The following is a 24,025-nucleotide window of genomic DNA, read 5'->3' as shown; positions in this document are numbered from 1 at the left end:
GTTTCCTTAATATATGTCGAAAAATAGTGAAAAAAGTGAAATAGTTTGATATAGCTGAGGTGGCTTTCATTTGATGAAAATCCATTTATCAAAATAAATAAGAACTAAAAATTCAGATTTTCACGAAATTATGTATTTTGACATGACAATTGTTTCGACAACACCGTGTCTTTATCAAATGGAGAACCTAGTGAAAAAGTTTCAAAACATTTGTCAAAATGTGGTTTAAAAATAGCTTTCAGAACTAACAACACAATAGGAAAATATTTGAAAAACAATAAAACGAAATGTCAAAAATCTCAAAAAACAGGTGTCTACAGGTTGAAATGCGGATCTTGTCTTAAAATTTATATTGGACAAACAGGTAGATCCTTCAAAAAACGCATTAACGAACATAAAAGAGGGTTTAGAAAAAATAGTCTGGATTCTAATTATGCTACATACTTAAACACAGAAAAACACATTTTTGACGACAATTTTGATATTTTACATATAGCCACAAAAAGTAGAAAATTACATTTATTGGAAGCAATGGAGATTAACCTTTCCTTTATTGAACTTAAATTCTCACATTAATTAAAGTTTTATGGTCATTTTTCGGTATATATAATAGCAGGTAGTTTGTAAATATTACATTTGATAAAGACATGGTGTTGTCGAAACAATTGTCAGGTCAAAATATATAATTTAGTGAAAATCTGAACTTTTAGTTCTTATTTATTTTGATAAATAGTTTGCCATCTGTAGTTTCGTAATAGTTTCAGCTATTTTTTCAAATTTTAGTCTAAGTCTGAACACGTCAAACAGATCCTACATTTATGGAACGCAATCTCAAACCTGTTGTTAAAGCTTCTTCTCTATTGGTTCTCTAACTTATTCTGCAGCTTCTGTTTTAAAACCCCTTGCAGGGAAAACGTAGATTGGTACTTATCTCCTTTCAAATCACTGAACAATTAAAAACCATTACGTTAAATCTAAACGATATTTTGATTAGTTGGCAAAGTGAAGTCCGTATATACTAAACTTACTAGTCCTGAAACTCTCATCATTAATGGAGAAATACTTCTCTTGAAATTTTTTTACTTGTAACGGTGAAATTTATCAACAAATGTCAAGAATAGCTATGAGTCCGCCGTTATCGTCAGTGATCGCAAACATATATAAGAAAGCTCTTAAGAAGAATGCCCTCGACACTTTCCATCCAAAACCAAAATTATGGAAAACATACGTTGATGATACTCTTGTGACCTATGTTCAACAATCCCCCCAAGATTTTCTTAACGCCTTTAAACTCTATACACACTAACACATGTTTTACTATTAGATTAGGAATTAATAATATTCTCCCAATCTTAGATATTCTTATGAATAGAAAATCGGACCTAACATTAGGTCATTCAGTATACAGAAACTCTACGCATAAAGACCGATCCCATAATGCAAGTCTTCGGTTATAAACTCTCTGGTTTACAGAGAAAATTAAGACATGTAACAACTGCTTTTTTCTCTAATTATTCACACATTAGAGATATTAAGCGTTCCATCGCAAAAACACTTCACCACTATCTTCCAAAGACAATGAGTCCAAAAGCAAGCCCACACTTGCCTCTGTGGTTTTTATCTTTTAACAATGCAGGTCCCTCCTCAAAGAGTATATAAGAGTAGAATGCAAACCAGTTTCAGTTAAGTTCCGAAGAACCCAACAGTTCAGCCAGTTCTATTAATCAACACTGGAGGAATCCAAAAGATTTGTTAATGGTATGACATACTTTATAACGTTCGACGTATTATGATTCCTAATCTACACTCCTTCTATCTCCCCAATCTTCTTCCATGCCCCTTTTCCGAACTTCTTTATCCTCTTCAGTTTTTGCTTTTTCCTTGTTAGTTCCGATTTAAGAATTTTTTTATTATTCATTGTTGTTGCATTCTCTGAACTTATTTATACCACACCAATTGATTCTAATATAATCGATTATGTCAGATTTTATTTCTATGTTCTGTCTTATCGTGTCGTCTGAATTTTCATCTTCCTTGGTCTTGTTGTTGCCCAACAATAGACAAATACTCAGTGTTATCGACTTCTAGACCCATTTGTTTGATTTGGTTTAATTTTAGATCCTGTATCGTGGTATAATGGTTTCACTACTTTTATTATTCCCACATTAATGTTACTTTGTTGTAAAAAAACTGAAGAACTGTACTTCTTGATTAAATGCTCTTTCTTTCTAGGATTCAGGTTAACGTAACGGAAATGTGGATATTCCAGCTCTATAGCTCTCTTGTTCTTCTGCTTCCATGTCCGCAGAATGTTTTTCTATTCTGTTAAAAAAAGATGTATTGGTTCCATTCTTGAGGTGATGTTGGTAAGAATACTTCTTTTTCCATTCGGTTTTCGTCTTTCTCAGGAGGCTCTAACTTTTTGTACTTCCTTCTTTCCCATTATCCCGCTTATCATTCTTCGTATTCTGGTTTTTGATTCTTTGTACCTTAGTTTGCCGTTTATGTTTTTTTGGAAATTGGTTGCAATTTTTCTCTTTCGTATTCAATCTCTTCATTCCACCAATATGGTTTTCGTTGTTTTCCGTACTTCTTTTGATAATCCAGTTCCTCCTCTGCTGCTGAATGTATACATACTCTTATTTATTATTATTACTATTATTGAATTTTAGCTGTTGTATTTTCTGGTCAATTTGGCAATTTCGTTTTCCAAGCTAACCTTGTTAAATCTTAGTGGCGTTAGCTCGTTCGATGGTTCTTCTTCTTGTTGATTTATTTAATGGGGTTATGTTTCATTTCAATAATAGTCACCTCTACAAAAAGCACCTTTTTGTACTCTTACGTCTATAAATTTTAATCGAGATTTTTATATTGGACATAATAGTTTTTAGGTTTCTTGTTGTTTGTGTCAATGTGTATTTATGGATCTCTCGATCTCTTGTTCCCCGAAGCGGCAATTTTATAGCTAAGTAAGGGAAAGAATGCAAGAAGCATTTGAAAATAGGAAACCAAAGGGACATTGTGGGAAAGCATGGTCTTGGAATTCGCAATGAGAGAGGCAACACATTAGTATAGTTCTGTAAGGAACTGTACTAATAAATACTCACTTTCAATTGCCCCTGCCAATCCTGCTGACCTGCTGACACCAAACAGATTATAGTAAGATATTGGCATCAATCAAAACTTTAAGAATTCTATCAAATCAGTTAAAATATACCCTGGATCGAACTCTACTGTTCTGTCATAAAACTACGCCTAAAAATTCACAACCATCTAAAACACTGGCAAGAATAAATCTATGAAAATTAAAATACCTGTCTGTACAAGAAGGAGTTAAACTAGATGTGCGCTGGAGGATCGAAGAGAACACAATAGAAATGACAAATACCTTTAACAAGATATGGGAACAAGTTAACTAGAACGTACGAGAATCTAGCATTCAAAATGCTCTGCCTAATGGAATAAATAAGACAATAAAACTAAAAAATGATTAGGTGCACATACAAATACATAACCTAATAAAAAGAAAAATAACAAAAGCTAAAGAATTATGACGCCAAAAAATCGAAGCACTTGACGGGAACCATGACACACATAAAAAAATAAAATAAGCAGTAGCTAGGTGGAGAATTGTTTAAAAATGAAAACACAAGAAATAGCAATAGAAGAAAAATAATCGGTATTTACGAAAAACGAGATAATGAAAGGCATTCGAAGAATAAAAAAAGATAAAGCTCCAGGTCATATGGGCATTAGTGAGAACAAGTGAGGATATGGTACTACAATAAGGAGGAAAAGAGAATATATTGGTAACAAAAAAGTTTAATACTAGACAATAAAAGCTACATATTTGCGGATAAGTATTCATTTACATACAATTTAACATACTTAACGATCATTATAAAACAGTTTAAATGTAATCGTCGTTGCTCGACGTGGCAGAATAAAACCTCCTGGAGTAGGACGCCGGAGACTTGTCAAATATAGTACAAAAGCCGAACCATCTCCTCTGATAGGCGAGCATGACGAACAAGATCACCGGGATAGCTATCAGAATTCCTAAAACGGAAAGAAATATAAAAGGACTCGTTGTGGCCCGTTTGAATCTCGCAAAATACCTCCCAAAATGCCGACGAGTAAAAACGCATCTTTCTCTGGTTCTGCGCCGTACATATCTAAGCATCTCATCTTGTAGTGTCGCGTGTAAAGTTCGTAGAATGAGTACTCCAACATTTCGATAGGTGCCGCGCACCTAAAACAATTTCCGTGCAGCGTGTAATCGACTTAAAAAAACACATCAAGAAAGAAATAATAAAAATTAGTCTTTATTCAGAAATATATTGCACAAAGCGAAATATAGCGTAGCAACAAAGATTTCTTAATTTGGTATTTTTCATATATTTATAGGTTACAGAGATTAAACTAATAAAAAAACAAAGTTTTTTCGCTTTTATCACAACATTTTTGAATTAATTTTTGAGATGTCATATTTATTGTTTTAAAAATAGGAACATGGCCTAACCTTTTAAAAATTGAAATTGCGACGCCACTGGCATACATTTTGCATATATAATGCAGAATATAAGCGGGTAATCCCCGAAAGTCAAATATAGTTCTTGGGATTCCCAAATATGTAGCCAAAACATTGGATGCCTTTACGAAAGCGCGTTTATCACGCATTTGCGTTTCTTGCATTCATTTTAGACGTAAAATTACATCCCTGTTTAAAAAATACTACTCAACTTATTTCAAAATTGGTAATTAAGACAAATCTTGGGCCCCATAAGTTGTTGATAATGCCTGTAAGTCTGTAAGCTTTAAATAAAGAGAGATCATGTTTTAAATACCAATGTGGAAAATTTCCTTTCAGATGCAAAAATTAAAGGAAGGAAATAAGGCGATTAATGGAAAATCAAGACTTTCTGAATACCATAATCGAATCTGAAAAGGTTTTCTAGAAGACAACAAATTTCCAAATTACAAAAACATTGTAGAAAACATGTCAGAGAAATTTAGAAAAATGAAATTCATTATGAATATGAAACTTTATACACTCGCATTTGGTCTATTTTCCTGAAAATCTTGTTGTCGTGAATCAGGAGCAAAATGAGAGGTTCCGCCAAGATATAAAAGAAATGGAACGTAGATAACAAGGTCGATGGAACGTTGCAATGATGGCAATTTACTGCTGGTCATTAAAAAGGGACAATCCGGCCATGGAATGAATATACAAGAAAATCCACTAAAATATTTCGACCAAGATCTTGCTAAAATAAATGTACTATTGTTTGAGACTTTGTTACTTAATTTAGATTTTTAAATTCGCTTTTTGTTCTTGTACCAATAAAAATAATGTTTAAATCAACCGAGATTTGCATTTATTAATTCCTTTAATGTTGATTAAAAAAACCTTACGGGATAGAGGAAAATGCTAATCAGGTTTAAATTTAAATGTCAGATCGAAGTCAACTTTCAAAAGTTAAAAAAATTGTTGGCTTGTGTAATATAGTGGCTCTACTAACGGGAAAAATTGATGCACCGCAAGAAGCATTGATATTTTCGTAGAGAAGGGAATAATTTTCCGCGCATGCGTCTACATTTCACACACTAATCTGCACTTTGCTTTACTTTCTCATGAAACAGCCATTTTCACACGCTTAACGCCTTTCCCACTACATTTAGCGAGACCTAAGCATATTGGTTAGATAGCAGACAGCAAGGTCATTGGTTAAAAACGAGATTTAAAATCTCGCGCATGCTCATGTTAATTCATAGTTGTTTCATAAGTTAATTTATTAAATTAATTAATTAAATGTTAATTAATTAAATTAATTAATAAATAAATTAACTATTATCAGCATAGGCAATTTATGCGACATTGGATTCAACACTAACTTATGAGCCCTCTCGTTATCACCCAAAATTAATATTTGTTCTTCAGACAATTTCTGTGAAAGAGGCATGACCATGCATAGGCCTCCCTCTATTGTACCGAAAAATCTTTTGTTTAATTTGAACCAAATTATCAAAACTAACGAGAATATGTTAGTAAAAATTCATCTATACATATGAAAAATAAATAATATAAAAGCTTTAGAAAATATTTATTTGAAAATGAACTGATATGTTTAAACTTGTTCTTGCAGCGCTCTGATATTCTCAATGAGAACTGTACAACTTCGTAACTGTAAACTATGAGTAGTGCTTTTATTGTTTATTATACCATCCTTAACAGCTATATATTCTGCCTTTTAATATATTAATATATATATATATATACATATATATATATATATATATATATATATATATATATATATATATATATATATATATATATATATATATATATATATATATATATATATATATATATATATATATATATATATATATAAAATAATTATTAATTAATTATTATTATTAATATATTTAATATAATATATATTTTTGCTTTAGATTATTATAAAAACAACTTTTGAGCATTTAGTATGACAGAGAATAAAATATATATATATATATATATATATATATATATATATATATATATATATATATATATATATATATATATATATATATATAATTATTTTAACCACACTAAAAAATAAAAATTCAGTTGGGCTGGAGGCTCAGTTGTGCTGCAACTCCAAAGAAAGTTAAGGATTTAATCATTAAAATGTATGGTGGGGGAAAAATGATTCAAATTGCCAGAGACTGGGATTTATCAAAATCTACAGTTGGTGACATTATAAAGTCGTATTTTGGATTTTATAAGCTAAATTAATTCAGTTTTGAACTTTGTTTCGAATGGTACAAATTGAATTTAAATATTTAAGGCGAAAGAAAAGTCTTTGTTAAGCGAGCAACAGAAAGTTATCTTACTATAAAGAACGACTGGAAAGGTCACAGGAACAATGACATTAGATTATTTTTGGTGATGATTCAAAATTTGGTGTGTGTGCAATTACTGATACATACATTATAGGAATAAAAGATAGGAATAATAGGAATTAAAAAAAATGCTTTTCACAAGGACCTAAAGGTACAGTAAAGTGTGCTTCTGGGAAAATGATGAGTAGGAAATATTCAGTTTCTAAACAGTTAACGCAGAGAAGCATTAAGAAGTACTGGAAAACGCGCAGCAGTAAGATTTATTTTGCGGCTGGAGGACGCATCATGCTAAAAGTACCGAAATTAAAGTTAAGGTTAACCTCATAGCATAAAATGAAACAGAAATTAAGAAACGTTCCACAAGAAGAATGAAGGAAGTGTGGGATTAATTAAACCACAGAAATGCCAAGTTTTCGTCTAAAAAAATTTTGGTCAAAATTCAAGCCAAAGATGATGTTACGTCTTATTAAATTGTTCCAAATGATATAAAAAGTAATTTCGGACTAACAGTTAATGGCCGACTTTAGTTTAATAGATTGCTTTATTTATGACATTTGGCAAGTTTCAGTTTTTTGCTATTATGGCTTTAGTAAAAATATAGTTGTTAGGACTCGTATTATCGTATCGTATGTGACACAAATAAACAAAAATTAATTGTATGTTGTAATAGAAATAGATATAAAGTTTCTTAGTATTTAAATGGCCGTTATTTTTTCCAAGCGCTTGTAGCTTATCTACTAACTGATAATTAATAACTACTGTAACGTGGGTCTCTAGAATCCTTAATTTTACTTACCTCACTTGCATCGCGCTAATTTTATCGATTTTTAAGTAAACGGGCATCAAATCTTCGATTAGCCACTGGTTTTCGCACTCACACGTCCAAGGATTCGACCTCAGGTCCAGACCGGTCAACGCGTCCCATCTAGCGATGACGTCGCTGTCCAGATAAGCCAACTTGTTATTGGCCAAGTGGAGCTGTAAAAAAACTACGGTTGGTTTGGTTTCAAGTCATATGGAGGATGACACTTGCCGTCTTGATGGGCGGCCAGATAGTACCCCCCGTGACCTTGTTGATCTGCGCGAGCGCGAACTGATCGATGTGGTTAAGTCGGATGTTATCGCTCATGTGAAGCTCCTCGAGGTTGATCAGGCCTGCCATGGATTCACCCTCTATGCGTTCCAGGTCGGCCATGCGGCAAAGGTGAAGGATTTTGAGCGTATTCATCAGAGGGAATCCGCTAATAAAACACCGATTGGTTATTTGTGCAATTGTAGTGGTTCGTCCAAGCTGACTTACTTTTCTTTGGTAAGATTCTTAAATCCAGTCGAGTTTAAGTACAAGGCGGTTAAATTGTGCGCTTCCGATAATGTGTTGGGTATTTTCTCTATAGGGTTGCCGCTCAGATCCAGGATCTGCAGGTACTTTGGAGTGTGCAACATCTGATCTGGTAACGTCTTAATATTGGTGTTGCCTAGGTAAAGTTCCTGAAATGCCTTCCTATTGTTCACCTGTTTTGAAGACAATGCCAAACAATCACCTTTAAAAAAATCAGACTGTCGATGGCGATGAGGGTGTGTTTGTCGATCACCTCCAAGGGGTTGTAACTCAGATCCAGAATCTCCAAGTCTGTGGTGTGCTCGAAGAGGTCCATATTCAGCGTATGGAGTTTGTTGTGATCCAGCCGGAGTTCTATTAATGACCGTAGCGGTAGCAGTCTTTCTTCCAAATAAAGACCCTGCAATGTTGTTTGAAAATTGCCGAAAATCACCTTTGTTATGGTGCACAGCTCTATAGAACCGTATACAGAAAGAAATTGCTTTTATAAAAACTGAAGTATTACGTACGTGAAGAAGTAAAAAAAATATGAACTTTAATGTCTGTTTATAAATGCTACAGACTAATAGGTTTGATAGAGGTAGATAGGTAGACGTAGCTAGACAATTAATCGGCAAAACCACATTAACCATAAAATTGTCTCCGAACACTTGCAGCTTATCTATTAACTGGTAATCAATAATTACTGCTAACGCAAAAGTCTAGAGTTATACAATTTAAACAAATTGCAAAAGGGATTACTGAGATGTTGATGAAACAATAATTTTTAATTATGTTTAAGGAATATGTTAATTAATTAGATGTAATAGATACAACTAAATCTAGAAAATTATAACATGTACTTAGGTGGTTTCTAAATGAATTTACCGAAAAAAAAATTGACTAAAACTTTATCCTATCGACAAGCAGGTAATTATAATTTGAATGCTAAGTATCGACTTTAGCTCTCTAAGCTTCTGGAGAAGCAGTCACTCAATTTAATATTTAAAGTAAAGGTTTTTCTAGTGAGCTTAATTACCATAAAGCCTATTAAGCCTAAAAAATACAGTCTGGAAAGCACTGAGTGGTCATCAGGGCCTGACCAGCTCATTACATTTTAAATAAAAGTATTCTGAAACACACGAACACTATGCGTGATTTGAGGAAAGTTATATTTAAAATTGAAATCTACTAAATAAAGACCCTGCAAATGTTATTTGAAAATTGCTGTAAATAACTTTTGTTATGGTGCACAGCTCTATAGAACCGTAAACAGAAAGAAATTGTTTTTATAAAAACTGAAGTATTACGTACGTGAAGAAGTAAAGAAAATATAATTTGAAGTTTCGATATTCATAAATGCTTACATTTTTTTTAGAAACTTAAAGTCTGTTTATAAAATAATAGTAATATGTTTGATAGAGATAGTGGGCTTATCTATTCAATTAACCGGCAAATCCATATTAACCATAAAATTGCTTCCGAACACTTGCAGCTTATCTACTAACTGGTAATCATTAATTACTGCTAACGCAAACCTATAGAGTTATATATACATCTTACTCACTTCACTTGCGAGAGGTAAGTAAAATCTGTACTACTCTCAGTAATAAAGACCATACTTCCAATGGACCGCAGCTGCAAACATTCTCCCTTATCAGTGAACGAAAAAGTTATTGTTTTAAAAGTATAGAATTGCCTTAGATATGATAAAAGAATTAGTAATAATCCTAGATGATGTCACAAAATATACAGAAGAAAAGGTCATACTTTTTCAAAAAGGGAATTTCCACTAGACGGATTGAGCTTCGACAAGGTAGTGACAGACAACAAAATATTTATCTATCGTGAGCTTACTATCTTGAACTAAATCCAATCGAACTTCTATGAGCCCAAGTGAAACAAATGTTGTATCAAAAAATAAAAAATGAGGAATGTATGTGTATATCAAGAGGAGAAGAGAACTTCCCAGATGAAGATGACTATGACCTCTACAGTGAGTATCTATATATATTGGAAAGGCATGTGTCGCTGAAGGTGATTATCCCCACAAACATTGCGTTACCCACCCACGGGTAGATGAATATTTCAGTAAACAGAGTTTTACTGGATGATGGTGGTAGAACTGAATTGCAATGTTCTTGATGCTTTCATAGGTTTGCCAAATAATATTACATTGCAACTTGTAAGTAAGCTGATTTTAGTTTCGTAGTAAACGTTTTTATATATTGATTAACCATAATAATAAAAATAACCGAAGAATTGCATCACGTATTTAATTTTTAGTTAGTCAGGATTAACGAGTAAGGGTAAAGCTATCCGAGGTCTAGATGACCCTAGGACGTACACTAGTCAGTATGGCTGTGTCGGCGCCCTTAGCTTTAAGTGGTCGCTACTCTCTCATATTTCGTTTTGGGTGTTTGAAATGTTTATGTTTGACTCGTATTATTTATCCGTCTAGCCTAAACAGTTATAATTCTATAATAATTATAATAATATTGGGGACCCATGGGAAGCCACTTCGCTACCCTGTGAGCATTTATAAATACACATATTAGGTTGAATTTTTAATCTAGCGGATCGGGATCATTTAATAATTAGAACCCGACCCGGGTTTTTATTTGTATTATCTTATTTAACGATCTCTGACATCTTTTAGTCTACTTATTAGGGGTGTGCTGAACTTTTCAAATTGATGTAGGCATAAAAGCTAATTTAAATACAAAGCATGTCATGTTATAATTATTATTTTAATTATTTACTATAACTGACAGATAATTTAATACCTTGGGGTAAATCGAAAGATTTAGAATGGAATCAAGCTTTTTTATTTGGCCTTTAAAAGTGCTTTTGGAAACACTGCAGGCAATACACACATCACAATTTAAACAAATTGCAAAAGGGATAACCGAAATTTTGATGAAATAATAAAAATTAATTGCATTTAAGAAATAGGTTAAGTAATTAGATGTAATAGATAAAACTAAATCTAGAAAATTATAAGATGTACCTAGATGGTCTCTAAATGAATTTTCCGAAAAAAAAATTGCCTAAAACTTTCTCCTATCGACTAGCAGATACTCATATTTTGAATGCTTAGAATCGACTTTAGCCCTCCAAGCTTCTGGAGAAGTAGTCAATCAATTTAATATTGAAAGTAAGAGTTTTTCTAGTGAGCTTCATTGCCAAGAAGCGTAATTTCTAAAAATGTATGAACTACTAAAAAAGACAGTCTTGGAAGAACTAAGTGGTCATCAGGGCGTGACCAGCTCATTAAATTTTAAATAAAAATGTTCTAAAACACACGAGCACTATGCGTGATTTGGGGAAAGTTATATTTAAAATTGAAATCTTTAGAGGATATTGAGAGTCTCTAGTCAGGCCTCCGGATACTTGGAAAGTATCAAAATTTTGCCCAATACCCAAACGTGCACACCATGGGAATTTAAAAGATTACCTAGCAGATATTGATCCTGATCTTGATCTGTAGACCCTGTAAAATTTTGTAAATAATATTACACAGTAAAATACTCAAGCACATTAAATCGTGAATTTGTTTGAAGGTGGTAGACAATGATTCAGGAGAACTACTGCTTAAGGTTGCCAGATTGTAGATATATCAGCGCTCCAAGGGCACGTGGGTGTATAAATTTTCCACGACAAAGGTTACAAACTCGTCTGACGTTTTTTAAAATATCTACCAAATGCTCGTTGTTATTTACAAATAAAGGAGTTTTTCCAGCAAGTGGCTGAACAATTTGGATGAGAAATCTACTTAAGTTGCTGCTTGCGAAATTCTTGCGAACTGGAGATAGGTCTGAGTGGCATTAGGTTTGTGAACTTTTGGAAGTTCTAATCCTATCCATCCGGAATCCGTTGTCATATAATCATATAACGGGTAGTGATTCATCTGTCCGAAAGGTTGTGTAAACAAAAAATAAAGACAATGCAAGTTCAACAATTTCTTAGTAATTCTAAATCATGTATTGCTGAATTTAGCTTGATTCATTCAACATTTCAGTTTAGCCTAAGACGATAATACTTAAGTAGACGTAATATATACCGATTTTGTTAAAGCTATTGATAGAGTTAGTCATAAGGTTCTCTTGCAGAAGCTGCCCTGGTTTGGTTTCTTCGAGGAGCTTCTTGGTTTCAGCGTGTCGTATCTGAGTTCGAAAACAATATATGGTTTGCAGAGAGGGCGCTTCGGATCTTTTTACCGCACATTCATAGAGTTCCACAGGGATCGAACCTCGGACCTTTCCATTTTGACCTTCTTATTAACGACATGCCCAGATGTCTACATTTTTCGATTGGTTTACTTTATGCCGACGGTTGTAATATTTTAGGAAAATAGAATCCTGGAAAGATTGTGGATTATTGCAAAAAGATATTAACGAAATAAGGAAATGGTCAGAAAGCAGTCATCTCAACTTTAACATTAAAAAGTGTTATGTGATGACATTCAGGAGGAAACTCAACCCAATTAGATGCAATTACGAAATGAAAATTTCAGATTTCAATAGCGCATCGAATGTTAGGGTTTGTGATTCGGAACTCTCATGGATTCCAGAACTTAACAACCACAACTATAATATCAGAAGTGCTCTAGAGTATTGTTCAATTAGATTCACTATATTCTATGCAATATATAAAAATGTATTTATATGTAATGCTTTCTAATGAATTTTGCATCATTACACTTGAAGGGTAGAGGGCAAAAACTTCCTCATTGAATAAACAATGATTATGAACAAAATCGATTTTAAGGTTTACCAGAATAATCTTGCATGAATAATAACAAAATTAAACAAAATACTACAAAAACTTTTGTTTAAATGCATAGGTAAAACAAAATATATATGTCTCAAAGCAACCAGTCCGACATTAATAGCAAAAAATCCAAATAAAAGTACTAATAACTATCTTTTTCTTCCAGTTACCAGGTTTTGATGAAAATTCTTTGCTTCTGAGTTTTTCAAGAATTTGGTGGGGTGAATTAAACTCTTGTGTTTGGCAGCATTGATGGGTAGTTTCCCTGCTTAAAAATTCTGGAGCTCTAGGGCCACTGATGAATTTTGATATGTTGTTGTATTGGACGTTTTCGGTTGTCATTTTTCAATTGGAGAGGAATAGTACTACACAAAGTATGTTGGTTTATGGTAAATTAATTGCCTATTTTTCATTGAAATTTTCGGAAATATTGAAGTTTTAAATGAAAAAATCACGGAAAGACCCATATGACACTTTCTTCCGTCGGTTTCAAGTGGTGTACATTACATGAAGTTAGGCAATTTTCCGGCAGATATAGACTTTGAGAAACCTTAAGTGAGTAGTGGGATTTTCTTCCTCTCAGTGTCTTGCAAAATATGTCTATTTTCGTCCGTGTTTCTTCTGATAACTTGTAGCGCCTGTTTCCAACAGAAACAAGAGAGTTTCTGATATTTCTCACTTTATCTTCTGAGATAACATGAGTAGACACAATTAAACACATTTAATATCACTGAATACACCATCTTTAAGCACCAAAACTCGAACGGAATTCTTTGCCGATGCGGCAAATATTCCATCTAACTTTTTAATGCAATAGTGGGGTACTTCTCCTAAAACAACTAGAAATTCTGCACATTCAAATCTATCGAATAGTTTGCTTACTTCATTACTTCAAAAAATGCTATAACGCTGTTTTCCCCCTATACTCGTTACTTGAAAAAAGTCGAAAAATAGTAGAGACTCTCTTTTTATACAAAGTGATATGGTACCAACTAAATTGTAAAAATCTAAAATCTTCTCAGCCATTTGAAATTTAATACACCTACCACAAAATTTAATTCTAATTTAGATCAAAATATATGTTTCAATTAACTTTTCAAAGCTTTCACACAAAAATTGACGCCAAAATTAAAATATTTGTAACGTTAAGGTAGAATTATATGTTTTACCGTACGTATTTATTGTTAGTAATTATTTTATGATTTTAATTGGTTATTGGGAGCAAGGCTATTGATTACTTAGTTAATAAATAATAACATTTTTCATTTGGCACCTAAATAAAAACCTTATTTGTTTTAGAAGCACTGGTTTCGAAAAACGGCAGCCAGCGGTTGGTTATGATTAAGTACGAAATCGAAGATATAACTACTTTAACTTAGTCGACTAGTTTTAAACCGACATCGATTAGACCGACCTACCTTGAACGCATCAGGCAAGAGCAGTTCCAAATCGTTGTTGCTTAAAATCAACGTCTTCATCTGTTGCAGATTTTTGAACGCGCTCGCCGTTATCCTGTAAATGTCGTTTTTGGCCAAATTTAGGTACGTCAGATTCGCCGTAGGGAACGTAAAGTTCAGTTCGATGAAATTTTGATTCGCCAGAGTCAGGTCGGCGTACTGGTAGGACTGGTTAGTCTGTGCGTCGACCCAGTTGTCCGGCTGAGCCAGCACTTCTTTGACGTCTTTAATGCAGATCACTTTGGGCGGGGCCACGTCGTCCGCGCAGTAGCAGTACTGGCACAGAGGTAGATTCGTCGAGTCTTGTTGCGACTGCGCGTCGCTTATCCATACCAGGAGTGCCACTACTAGATGAACTCTAGAAAACGAACTGCCTAGTACTTACTACTGCATTACTTTTGCGTCTGGTTTTGAACGTTTAAGCTGAGATAAAATATGAAAAGCATACGCAGATCGAAAGGCACATCCAAGATAAAGGAATATTGTTCAGTGCCTTTTTAATAATAGTGTCGTTACACCTAGGATTATCCAGCCGGTGGTCCTTGCTTTGGTCATGTCGATTGTTCTTATTTACGAGGCGTGTTTAAAAAGTAAGGTGACTTGTAATTGGGCGAGCTACATACATTCGATCTTCGATAAATTCGTCGAATCACTATTAGAGAAGTAGTTGAAGACGCCGCCATCTCTACTGGCTCGTGCCATGCAATTTTTTCTGAAGTTTTGGGCATAAAATGTGTAGCAGCAAAATTTGTCTCGAAACTGCTTTAAAAAAAAGGCCATAATTGGTGACGAATCATGGGTAGATGAAATCCAGTTATCCCAATGGAAGAACCCAGATTCGTCAAGACCGAAAATAGCACGTCAACTTCGATCAAATGTTTTGCTCACTGTTTTCTTTGATTCTCGTGGCGTTACACATCAAGACTTCCTACCACAAGGTCGCACTGTCAATAAAGAGCAATACCTTGATGTTAGCGAGAAGCAATACGAAGAAAAGGTCAAGAATTATGGGAAAACAATTCGTGGATTTGGCACCATGATAATGCACCTGCTCACTCATCGTTGTTTGTGTCTAACTTTGTGGCAAAAACAAAACCACAATGATGCCTCAGCCACAGTATTCACCGGATATGGCCCCTGCGACTTTTTGCTTGTTCTCAAAACTCAAGAAACCCATCAAAAGAAGAAGGTTTGAGGAGATAAAGAAAAATTCGCTGAAAGAACTCATGGCTATAAAAGAAAGCGCTTCGAGGATTACAAAAAACGTTGGCACAAGGGTATTATATCTGGGGAGACTTTGAAGGGGTCAAAATTAATTTTGATAAATAAATAAATCTCACTTTCCTGGGCCAAGAAGTGACCTTGCAAATATCATAAAAATATACTAACATTGTTTTATAAATATAATAATTATTTTTATTATTATTACTATTATTATAGGGTATAAAAGATGTTGATTGTGTTGATGAGAAGGATTTCAAGGATTGAATGGATATCAATAACCATAGAATCTTTATATCTCTTTTCAAAGAAACTTACGTATGTTGTGGCTGTGTACACAGTTTACTAACAAATATCGGAAGCAGCTCTGGGTTCTTCACTTTTCCTTGTCAGAGCTACTATTTTTATCTAACATTTTGAAACACTAAGTTTTGCGAAGTTCCGTCTGACTGTGAAAGAAATATAAAGATGATTTTTGATATCTGCCCACGCGGCAACAAACATTTCTAAGCTATCTAAAGCATATACACACAAACATCAATTTCACAATAGAATTTAAGAATAACAACACTCTCCCTTTTCGAGATATTATTATTAATAGGAAACCAAACTTAATCTTGGGCCAATCTAGGCTCATCGGAGCGATACCTAAATGCAGGGATCAGTTCCTGTCTCAGTCCGATTCTCTTAACGACAACTCGGTCTTCTCTCAAACAATTTCCGTTATCAGAATATCAAACCGTCAATTTGAAAAAAAAAAACGCCTTACCAAAACCACCACCAAATATCAAAAATTCTAAAAAAACATAATATCAAAACTAGATTCTCTACTTCTCAAAATCTTCCAACGTCTGCGATAGGTAAAAGATAAAATTTCTTTCGAAAAGACAGGTTGAAAAATGTCAACCAAAAGAACATCAAAGATTAGTCAAGTATTTAGGATGCGTGCAGAGCAATTATTTATATCAATTTATCAAAAGGCTCTCTCACTAGTTCAATTGCCGCAAATTCATGGAAGCCTTTAATGGAAGATTTTTTTTTTGTTGACTTTCAAAACAGAAAGAGCGAATGGCGAAACAATAGGAACGGTTTGCCACAAGATAGCGTACTGCCATAGGCGAAAAGTCAACAAGATAACATCTGACACCTGCTTTTCTATGGTCGAGTATGGATGTCTAGCCTGGGGAAAATATGTTCATTCAAAGAAAATAGATATGCCCCTTAATGATTCCTGCGGGAAGATAACCCCACAATAGTGGGTCTTTTGTTTTCATTGACTGGTATTGCTCCGCCTTATATTAGAAGTTCGTTCCTCAGCTCCAAAGAACGTAACAAGCGACTCAATGATCAGAAACACCCACCTGTACCTAGATGACTGAAATCTAGGCAAAGTTTGATAAACGCAATTCAACCATCTGCTGAGTCCATAGAATCATTCTACATCATTCTTCTCGAACCTGGGTTGGCAACATTGGATAAATCTAAACTTGACCGATCCTAACAACTAATTAACAAATTGGGTTTTACGGACACAGTTAGATGTAAACGTGAATAGGTGCAAACAATGGAACATTTGCTGAGATGTCCTTTGGTGGATTAAATGGATTAAATATCGAATGATAGAATCTTTGAAAATGCTTTTTCTTGAAAGCAACAATTAATAATGACTGAAATTTTATACACTAACCTATCCACTAATTTTATTTATTTATTAGGGTTGCAAAATATACAACAATACGAACAATGAAGCTAAAGATTAGCACAACACCTCCAAAATAATTGGAATTCAATACTGAACAGAAAATTGAAGTTATATATTGAAGTTACCTATGACCAGAAATATGTTTTTTAATTAGACGTTTAAAAAAATGTAATGTTATTTATCTAATATTTTACGTAGTTTTCAACTTGTTTGTATTGGCTTCTTGACTTCTTGTCTACATCTAGTAGCTGTACGATTTGATCTGATAGATATTTCCTGGAACACGCTCCATGGCATTTGCATGTTTTACTTTTTTTAATCCTTTTCGATTAATGTTATGCCTTTTTGAAATCACAAATACCAGATTCCCCGGGGTTTGTGTGAACCGACTAATCAATACAAGAGCCTTCTTTTTCTTAACCACGTGGAAGCAACAGATTTTAGCCTTATTTTTGGCATTTGCTAATCTTATTGAGTAAACATTTCGTCTAACTTATAACCCGATTTTTTCTTATCACTGTCGAATAACGGGAATACTAAGGACATACTATTAATCATTGTAGCTCTCGTGTTAGCTAATTGCGAAAATATTTAGATCTTTTCCAATAGCCAAATTTAGTATTATTGTGATTATGATTATTAAATTTATGTGCTTAATTTCTCGGCATGTATTTATCAGAGGCGTAGCCGCGCGATAAACATTTGTTTTAAGTCGTAAAATTAACTGTACGCACTTACCGCCTCATGTTTGCAACTTTTCGAACCAAACATAAACTACAATACTTTCATTTTTTGGAAATACGGGTTGAAATGTTTAATAGAACTATCTGTGTATGTTCTACCAATCGCGTCTAGTTTTCTACAATATTCAGGTCTGAATCTAATCTCGACAGTATCTTATCAACGGTAAATATTGGGAAAAATGTCGTTATCGCGGAACCTGTACGAAAAACTCAACGCCTTTTAAATTGCCGTTGAGTCATTTGATATTTTGGGCGTTTCCATCTATTGATACACAGGGTGGTTCGCGCAGAATAGGTTAGAGGCTTATAATCGAATATAATTTTAGCGATGCGAGGTTGCCGCTTCTTCTAAAAAGTAGCATCGATTTTGATATTTTTAATCGGATGCCCTGTATATTATTAGATGTTCCGTTCCATCATCAATTTATAGTTGTTTTAATATTAATAATAATTAAATGTTTATTAGGTGCTGTTGAAAAAATAAGCGAAATAATTCAAGCAGTAGAACCAGTAGACTTTTGACAAAAGCTTTATGTCCAGCAGGTATTAAACATAAAGGTTATAAAACAAAGTAGTTTGATTATAACTGTTTCTTGATGTTCAGAATTATACATCATTATAATAAAATATCGTCCTCATTATCAAAAATAAATATTTTTTTCCTTTTTTTTTCTACTGGCAATTTGTTGTTCAATTTAGAAGCTTAATACAAAAAGTATGTCTATATATTATGCGCAACAAGTGCGGCATTTGACTCATCAGTTTATTTGACATGAGCGGAGCGAGTTTTTAACAAACGAGTGAGTTAAAAAGTTTACCGAACGTGTTGCATACTATACTTTTTCTACGACCGTTCATTTTTGGGTACATTTTCGCAAAACAACACGAATACATTCACTGACATGACCGTGACGTTAGAATTGACAAACGTCAAAATTCAAAGCATGGGAAATATCTCCGAAAACATCCGATTGCTCCCAAATCCGTGCGGTAAAATCCCGAAAAAAGTTGCTCAGCTTCATGGGAAACGAAACTGACGTGGTAAAGTGACGCTTCCCTCAAGCTAGATCGGTGAGTAATTAGGTATTTTACAGACGGGAGTAGAAAAAATGATTTTTGACATAGCTTACTGGCTGCTGGCTTATGTTCATTATGCTTAAGGTTATGAACTGAAGATATATCGAATAGTGAATTTAGGACCTCGTTAATATTTAAAGGTACATCAAATACTTCATTTGCTTGAACAGAATAAAGCAGTTGGGAATCGGCAGCTCAAATTATCTAAATCATAGAAACCTGTTGCGGACTTCTGTCAAAGTAAGAGTTAATTAATTTCGTGGACCTATATCGAAAACCAAAAAAAAAAAACTTTTGGCAGAGAATTTTAGTATCAAAAGCTCCGCTTTAATCCACCAGAATAAGGCCGGACACTTTATTTCCATCAATACGACAACTTCATCAGTTATTTTAGTAAGCGCAGTGGCAGTTCCAAAAGATTTACGTATCTGGGATAATTCTGTTGATGAATTAGAAGCACTCATTTGTGCATGTATAATTTTCTCTAGTTAGAGTAGGTTAGATACTAATTGGTCTTAATTGAGATTTTAGCGTTGAAATTTTTCTAAGAATCAGGAAATATTGAACATCTAATGCAAATATTTATGGTGATTAATCTGATGCGATAATAGCCATCAAAAATAATCAAAACTAATCATTTGTAAGGATAGATTATTAGACCCAGTAGCATCAGTTTTCATAGAAGTCAGCCTGACTAACCTCATTAAACTTTAAAGTTGAAGTTGTTATTCAGTTTTAAAAATGTGTATATATTTCCTACAGGTGTGTAATAGAGTGTAATAGAGTAACAGGATCTACTTTAGTGGCCTGCATTGATATTTCAAAAATAAAATAATGGGCAAAAAATAACATTAAAAATTGAAATGAGAAAGATCGTTCAAATGGAAAGACCCCATGTTGTTGTGTTTAGCTTTGAAAAAATGTTCTATTTGTTGTTACTTGTCTACGAAAATACAATACAGTGAACGGCTAAAATATGGAACAAATTCATTTAAAAATCACGTATCTTGCAGAAAATAGAAAACATATAGGGTGGGTCATGTCATGTCATATCCTATACCTATTCCTTACTTTTTATAAGCACGAGAAAAAGAAACATGTCCGAGATTTTTTTTTATTAGTTGTTGAAACTTAACTTCTTGACAATATCGACACTAACCAAAACATTACTCAGGATATTTTCATTATTTGGTCTTATTTCGCATCAAATTCTATTCTCTATTCTATTCTATTCTATTGATCCCCTTCTACCGCATTAAAATATGTCTATCATTTTGAAGAAATTGTAAGGACTCCGGAAAGATCTTGATGGAAGACATAAGGTCCAATAAATTTGTTATTCAAAATCCCGACCAAAACATTTATTTTTTGTGGATGTGGTCTATGATTTCCTTTTATCCTTTGGCGATTATTTCTACTCCAATACGTACAACTTTCTTTATTTACTGCACCATTTAAACAAAACGTAGCTTCATCACTAAACATTATCTAACGATGAAATAAATTGCACATTTCCATCATAGTTTCGTCAGATTTGTTATTGATTTATATATATATAATTATAAAATTTGTTTTATAACTTAAACCAACCCTCACTACAACTAAAGGAGAGAAAAAGGTTCGGAGAAGAAAAAGGAAAAAAGACGGATTTTAGTATGCTCGTGGAATAAGAAAGCTCAAATTCATTATTATAAAACACCTTAATGCTGACTACATAGTTCCATTATTGATTTGGATTTAAAAGTTGCAAGAGATGACTATAAATCATTTACTTTAAGTATGTTCATACAAAATTCTATGCAGCACGAAAAGGAATGCTTAAGAGATTTTAATAGTGTGATGGAATTGTCAAAATATTTTTTCTGCAGTTATTAGCGTTTTGGTTAGTTTTTTTTAGGCTTTTGTACTTCAATATCTTCACACGTATTTGGCCACTTTATATCTCTAAGTTTATTACAAATATAAGGCACAAACAGGAATTTTGTAGGTTTTGGATGGAATTGAAAGGTGAAAAAACTGTGCGTGAGAGTCGTAAATCAGATCTAGGTGCAAATATTAATTTTAGGGCTTTTTTATAATTTTAATTTTGAAGTTATATGTTCCTTAAATCTCAATTGGAGGTCAATTATAAGATCGAGATATTTTACGGACTCCTTAAAAGGTTGTGTTGTGCCCAACTGGATATAAATCGGAATTGCAACCACCTTCTCTAGTTATTTTTAAAACGCGGTCTTGCAAAACTCGTAAAAGGTTGAAGAAATCAATATTAATGCAGTCCCTGACATGCTCAGTTTCAGGTAGTTTGTACTGAATATGTATTTGCGTTTCTTCTTCATATATTTGCTAATGGCAGAATCTTGGAGATTTAGGAAATCGAGATGTATAAATTGAGTTCAACAGTAGCCCTAGTATGTTACAGTGAGGCACTCCACAAACGACATCAAGATGGAACAAGGTTTAAGGTTTGTGAATTAAAACCAATGTAGTGTAAGAGAGATGTAAAGATTTTATGATTTACCATATAAAAAGCTAATAATATTAGAGCGAATATCTGGCCCTAAATATAATATCAACCGTTACATCAGAAAGAAAGGTTGAACCGCTGTAGTCTGCACGAAATCCAGATTGTTTTTTAAGACAATACGCTAGGACAAGCACAGGTGATCTGAGTTAATATTTTTTAGAATGAAAAATATTGAAATTTTCGTTTTTTGTGGAGTTAGTTTATCAACTATTTCCGTAAAACTGGACATATTTGGTTTCGGTAGTCATGGAAGTGCCAATCAATTCAAATGGACATCTAGAAAATTTGACAGTTAATGGATTCTTTTGAATTTATCTAAAAAGTTCATCAGCAATCATATTCAGCAATATTAACGCACCACTACTATATTTCGAAAAAACTATTTTCATGTTTTCATGTTTATTGTAGTACATTCTTATTCTAAATTAATAAAGAAGATGTTTAGTTAATAATTAATTATTGCTGTTTTCTCCTCTATAAAAATTATTCCTGCTGCTTGAAAACGCCTGATTGCTGGCAAACCCGCAGATTAAATTTCATCCTCATTATGATAATTTTGCACACTCTGAGCAACATGCGGTCGAGCATTATCTTGCTGAAAAATAAAATTCTCAGCAATTCTCACCCAGGCAGTACGAGCAGCGAAAGAGATTCCTCCCCAAAACATAACAGACGTTCTAATGTGGATTCATCTGATCAAAGAACTCCGTCCTAGTCTTCATCAACAATCGATGTGTTCTCTAGAAAAATGTATCCTTGTTCCACTGGGTTTCTTGGTCTCAGATGAGAATCAGCTAGGCATCGAAATAGGTAAAATTCTGAGTACTGTAGCTGTGTCTGCAGCAATCTTCCTGTCACTAAGAGTTGTCTTAAACAGGCGTAGTTATCCGATATCTGCCTTGATCGGGTATTGCTATGTGCTGATCTCTCTGATTCTCTTCCAGTAGAATGACTGCCTGGCCACACTCTTCGGTACCTCTCAAATGTACATTTTCATTGCAAATGATAAATTTTAGCAATAAAACTTATAGTGTATGTCATTTATCTGATACTGAACTGAAAATATATCAAAATTTTGAAATTACCGGACCTTACTAAATTTGACAAGCGCAATTTATTTGAACAAAAGAAAATAAGGCATTCCATTTATAATAGCAAAATTATGAGGTGTGAAAAAAACTTATGGTCCTAGAAAAAGTAAATAACAATATAGACCAACAGAATTCTATGTATAGCAAACGCAATGGTATGTTTCTCGTCCGTGTCTCTTCTGGGAATCCAAAGCAGATCAAGAACCAGTCTAGAAACGTCTAAAATCGGTTTTCAAATATAAGAAATATCTGAAAGCAATCCCGCCATCAATGCAGTAAGGAAGCAAGTGGTTCTTCATTGTTAATTATTTGTTTATAATATACTATGCAACAAGTGTCATCAACGGCATTTGAGTGACGAGTGACTTAAAAAGTTTGCCCCACGTGTTACACACGACGGTTTGTTTTTGGGTACATTTTACAAAACAAACATATTATCAACCGATTGCTATCCCTGCTGTCCCGAAAATGTCCGAGATGACTCGGATCTGTAGCAAACGAAACTGGCGTAATGTAGTAGAAAATAGTATATTATACAGCAAGTGTGGTAAACGGCATTTGAGTCTCTAGTTAATTTGCTAGTTAGTTTATTTATTAGTTAGTTAGTTAATTTATTAGTGACTTTTTGAGTATGCTTTAATATCTAAAGTAATGGCATGATGGGATACTTATTACGACTTGTCCGATTTTTTTAGGACAACGATTATGCGAACGGTAAACCAAAGCAGATAGTCCTCATTAGGCTACAAACTTATCGACGTTCCCTCGAAACCGGAACAAACAACTTCCGTTGGTCTCGTTGCTATATTAGCACCTTTATCTTTTGTTTTGCTGCTTTAGTCGGGGTCGAGTTGATTGAGGATGCTTCAAAAGGTCGAGATTGTCGTAGGGGGTGGAAAGTGAATTGCTGAAAGCCTCCTTTAGTTGTCGTCGGCCGTTGAACGCATCTTACAAGAAATGTCTAAAGTCCAAAAGCGAATTAGTTGAAAATTTGGTGTATATAACTTAATGAAAAAATGAAAACCTAACTGTTGCTGAACTGATTTGCCATGAGCTATGATTTTCAAATAGTTCGATAGTTCGTCGTAATAAATAAAGATGATGATGTATCTGCATTTGCCTCTAAAGTACTAGCGATTGCGCCTGGACCAATCAAATAGATCATATTTTAAGAGTTTCTACTTATTGCTACGCGTCGTGAATATTAAAAAAGAAATGGTTTCTA

General features: G+C 33.6%; 1 protein-coding gene across 1 annotated transcript; it reads right to left on the bottom strand.

Annotated features, from left to right (window-relative positions):
• Positions 1-3,806: 3,806 nt before the first annotated feature.
• On the bottom strand, positions 3,807-18,229 carry LOC132706649 (leucine-rich repeat-containing protein 70-like). Its single transcript, XM_060678114.1, has 8 exons — positions 18,104-18,229; positions 14,404-14,800; positions 8,436-8,633; positions 8,195-8,382; positions 7,928-8,135; positions 7,691-7,872; positions 4,119-4,252; positions 3,807-4,059 (listed from the first exon to the last, which is right to left on the bottom strand). Exons 1-8 carry the CDS (start codon positions 18,109-18,111, stop codon positions 3,911-3,913), a joined length of 1,464 nt encoding a protein of 487 aa, XP_060534097.1. The 5' UTR covers positions 18,112-18,229; the 3' UTR covers positions 3,807-3,910.
• Positions 18,230-24,025: the final 5,796 nt, after the last annotated feature.

The sequence above is a fragment of the Cylas formicarius genome, unplaced genomic scaffold, assembly GCF_029955315.1.
Source record: "Cylas formicarius isolate icCylForm1 unplaced genomic scaffold, icCylForm1.1 PGA_scaffold_8__14_contigs__length_24414737, whole genome shotgun sequence".
Classification (NCBI taxonomy): Eukaryota; Metazoa; Arthropoda; class Insecta; order Coleoptera; family Brentidae; genus Cylas; species Cylas formicarius.
Note: the sequence above shows the minus strand (reverse complement) of the source record. Positions and strands in the feature narration are given on the sequence as shown.

Excerpts from the sequence above, each read along its gene's own strand:
- LOC132706649 (XM_060678114.1), bottom strand. Across the intron at positions 8,383-8,435 it reads ACAGTCTGATTTTTTTAAAG|GAACTTTACCTAGGCAACAC; the intron begins GTGATTGTTTGG and ends AAGGCATTTCAG. Across the intron at positions 4,060-4,118 it reads ACTCGTCGGCATTTTGGGAG|GAATTCTGATAGCTATCCCG; the intron begins GTATTTTGCGAG and ends TTTCCGTTTTAG.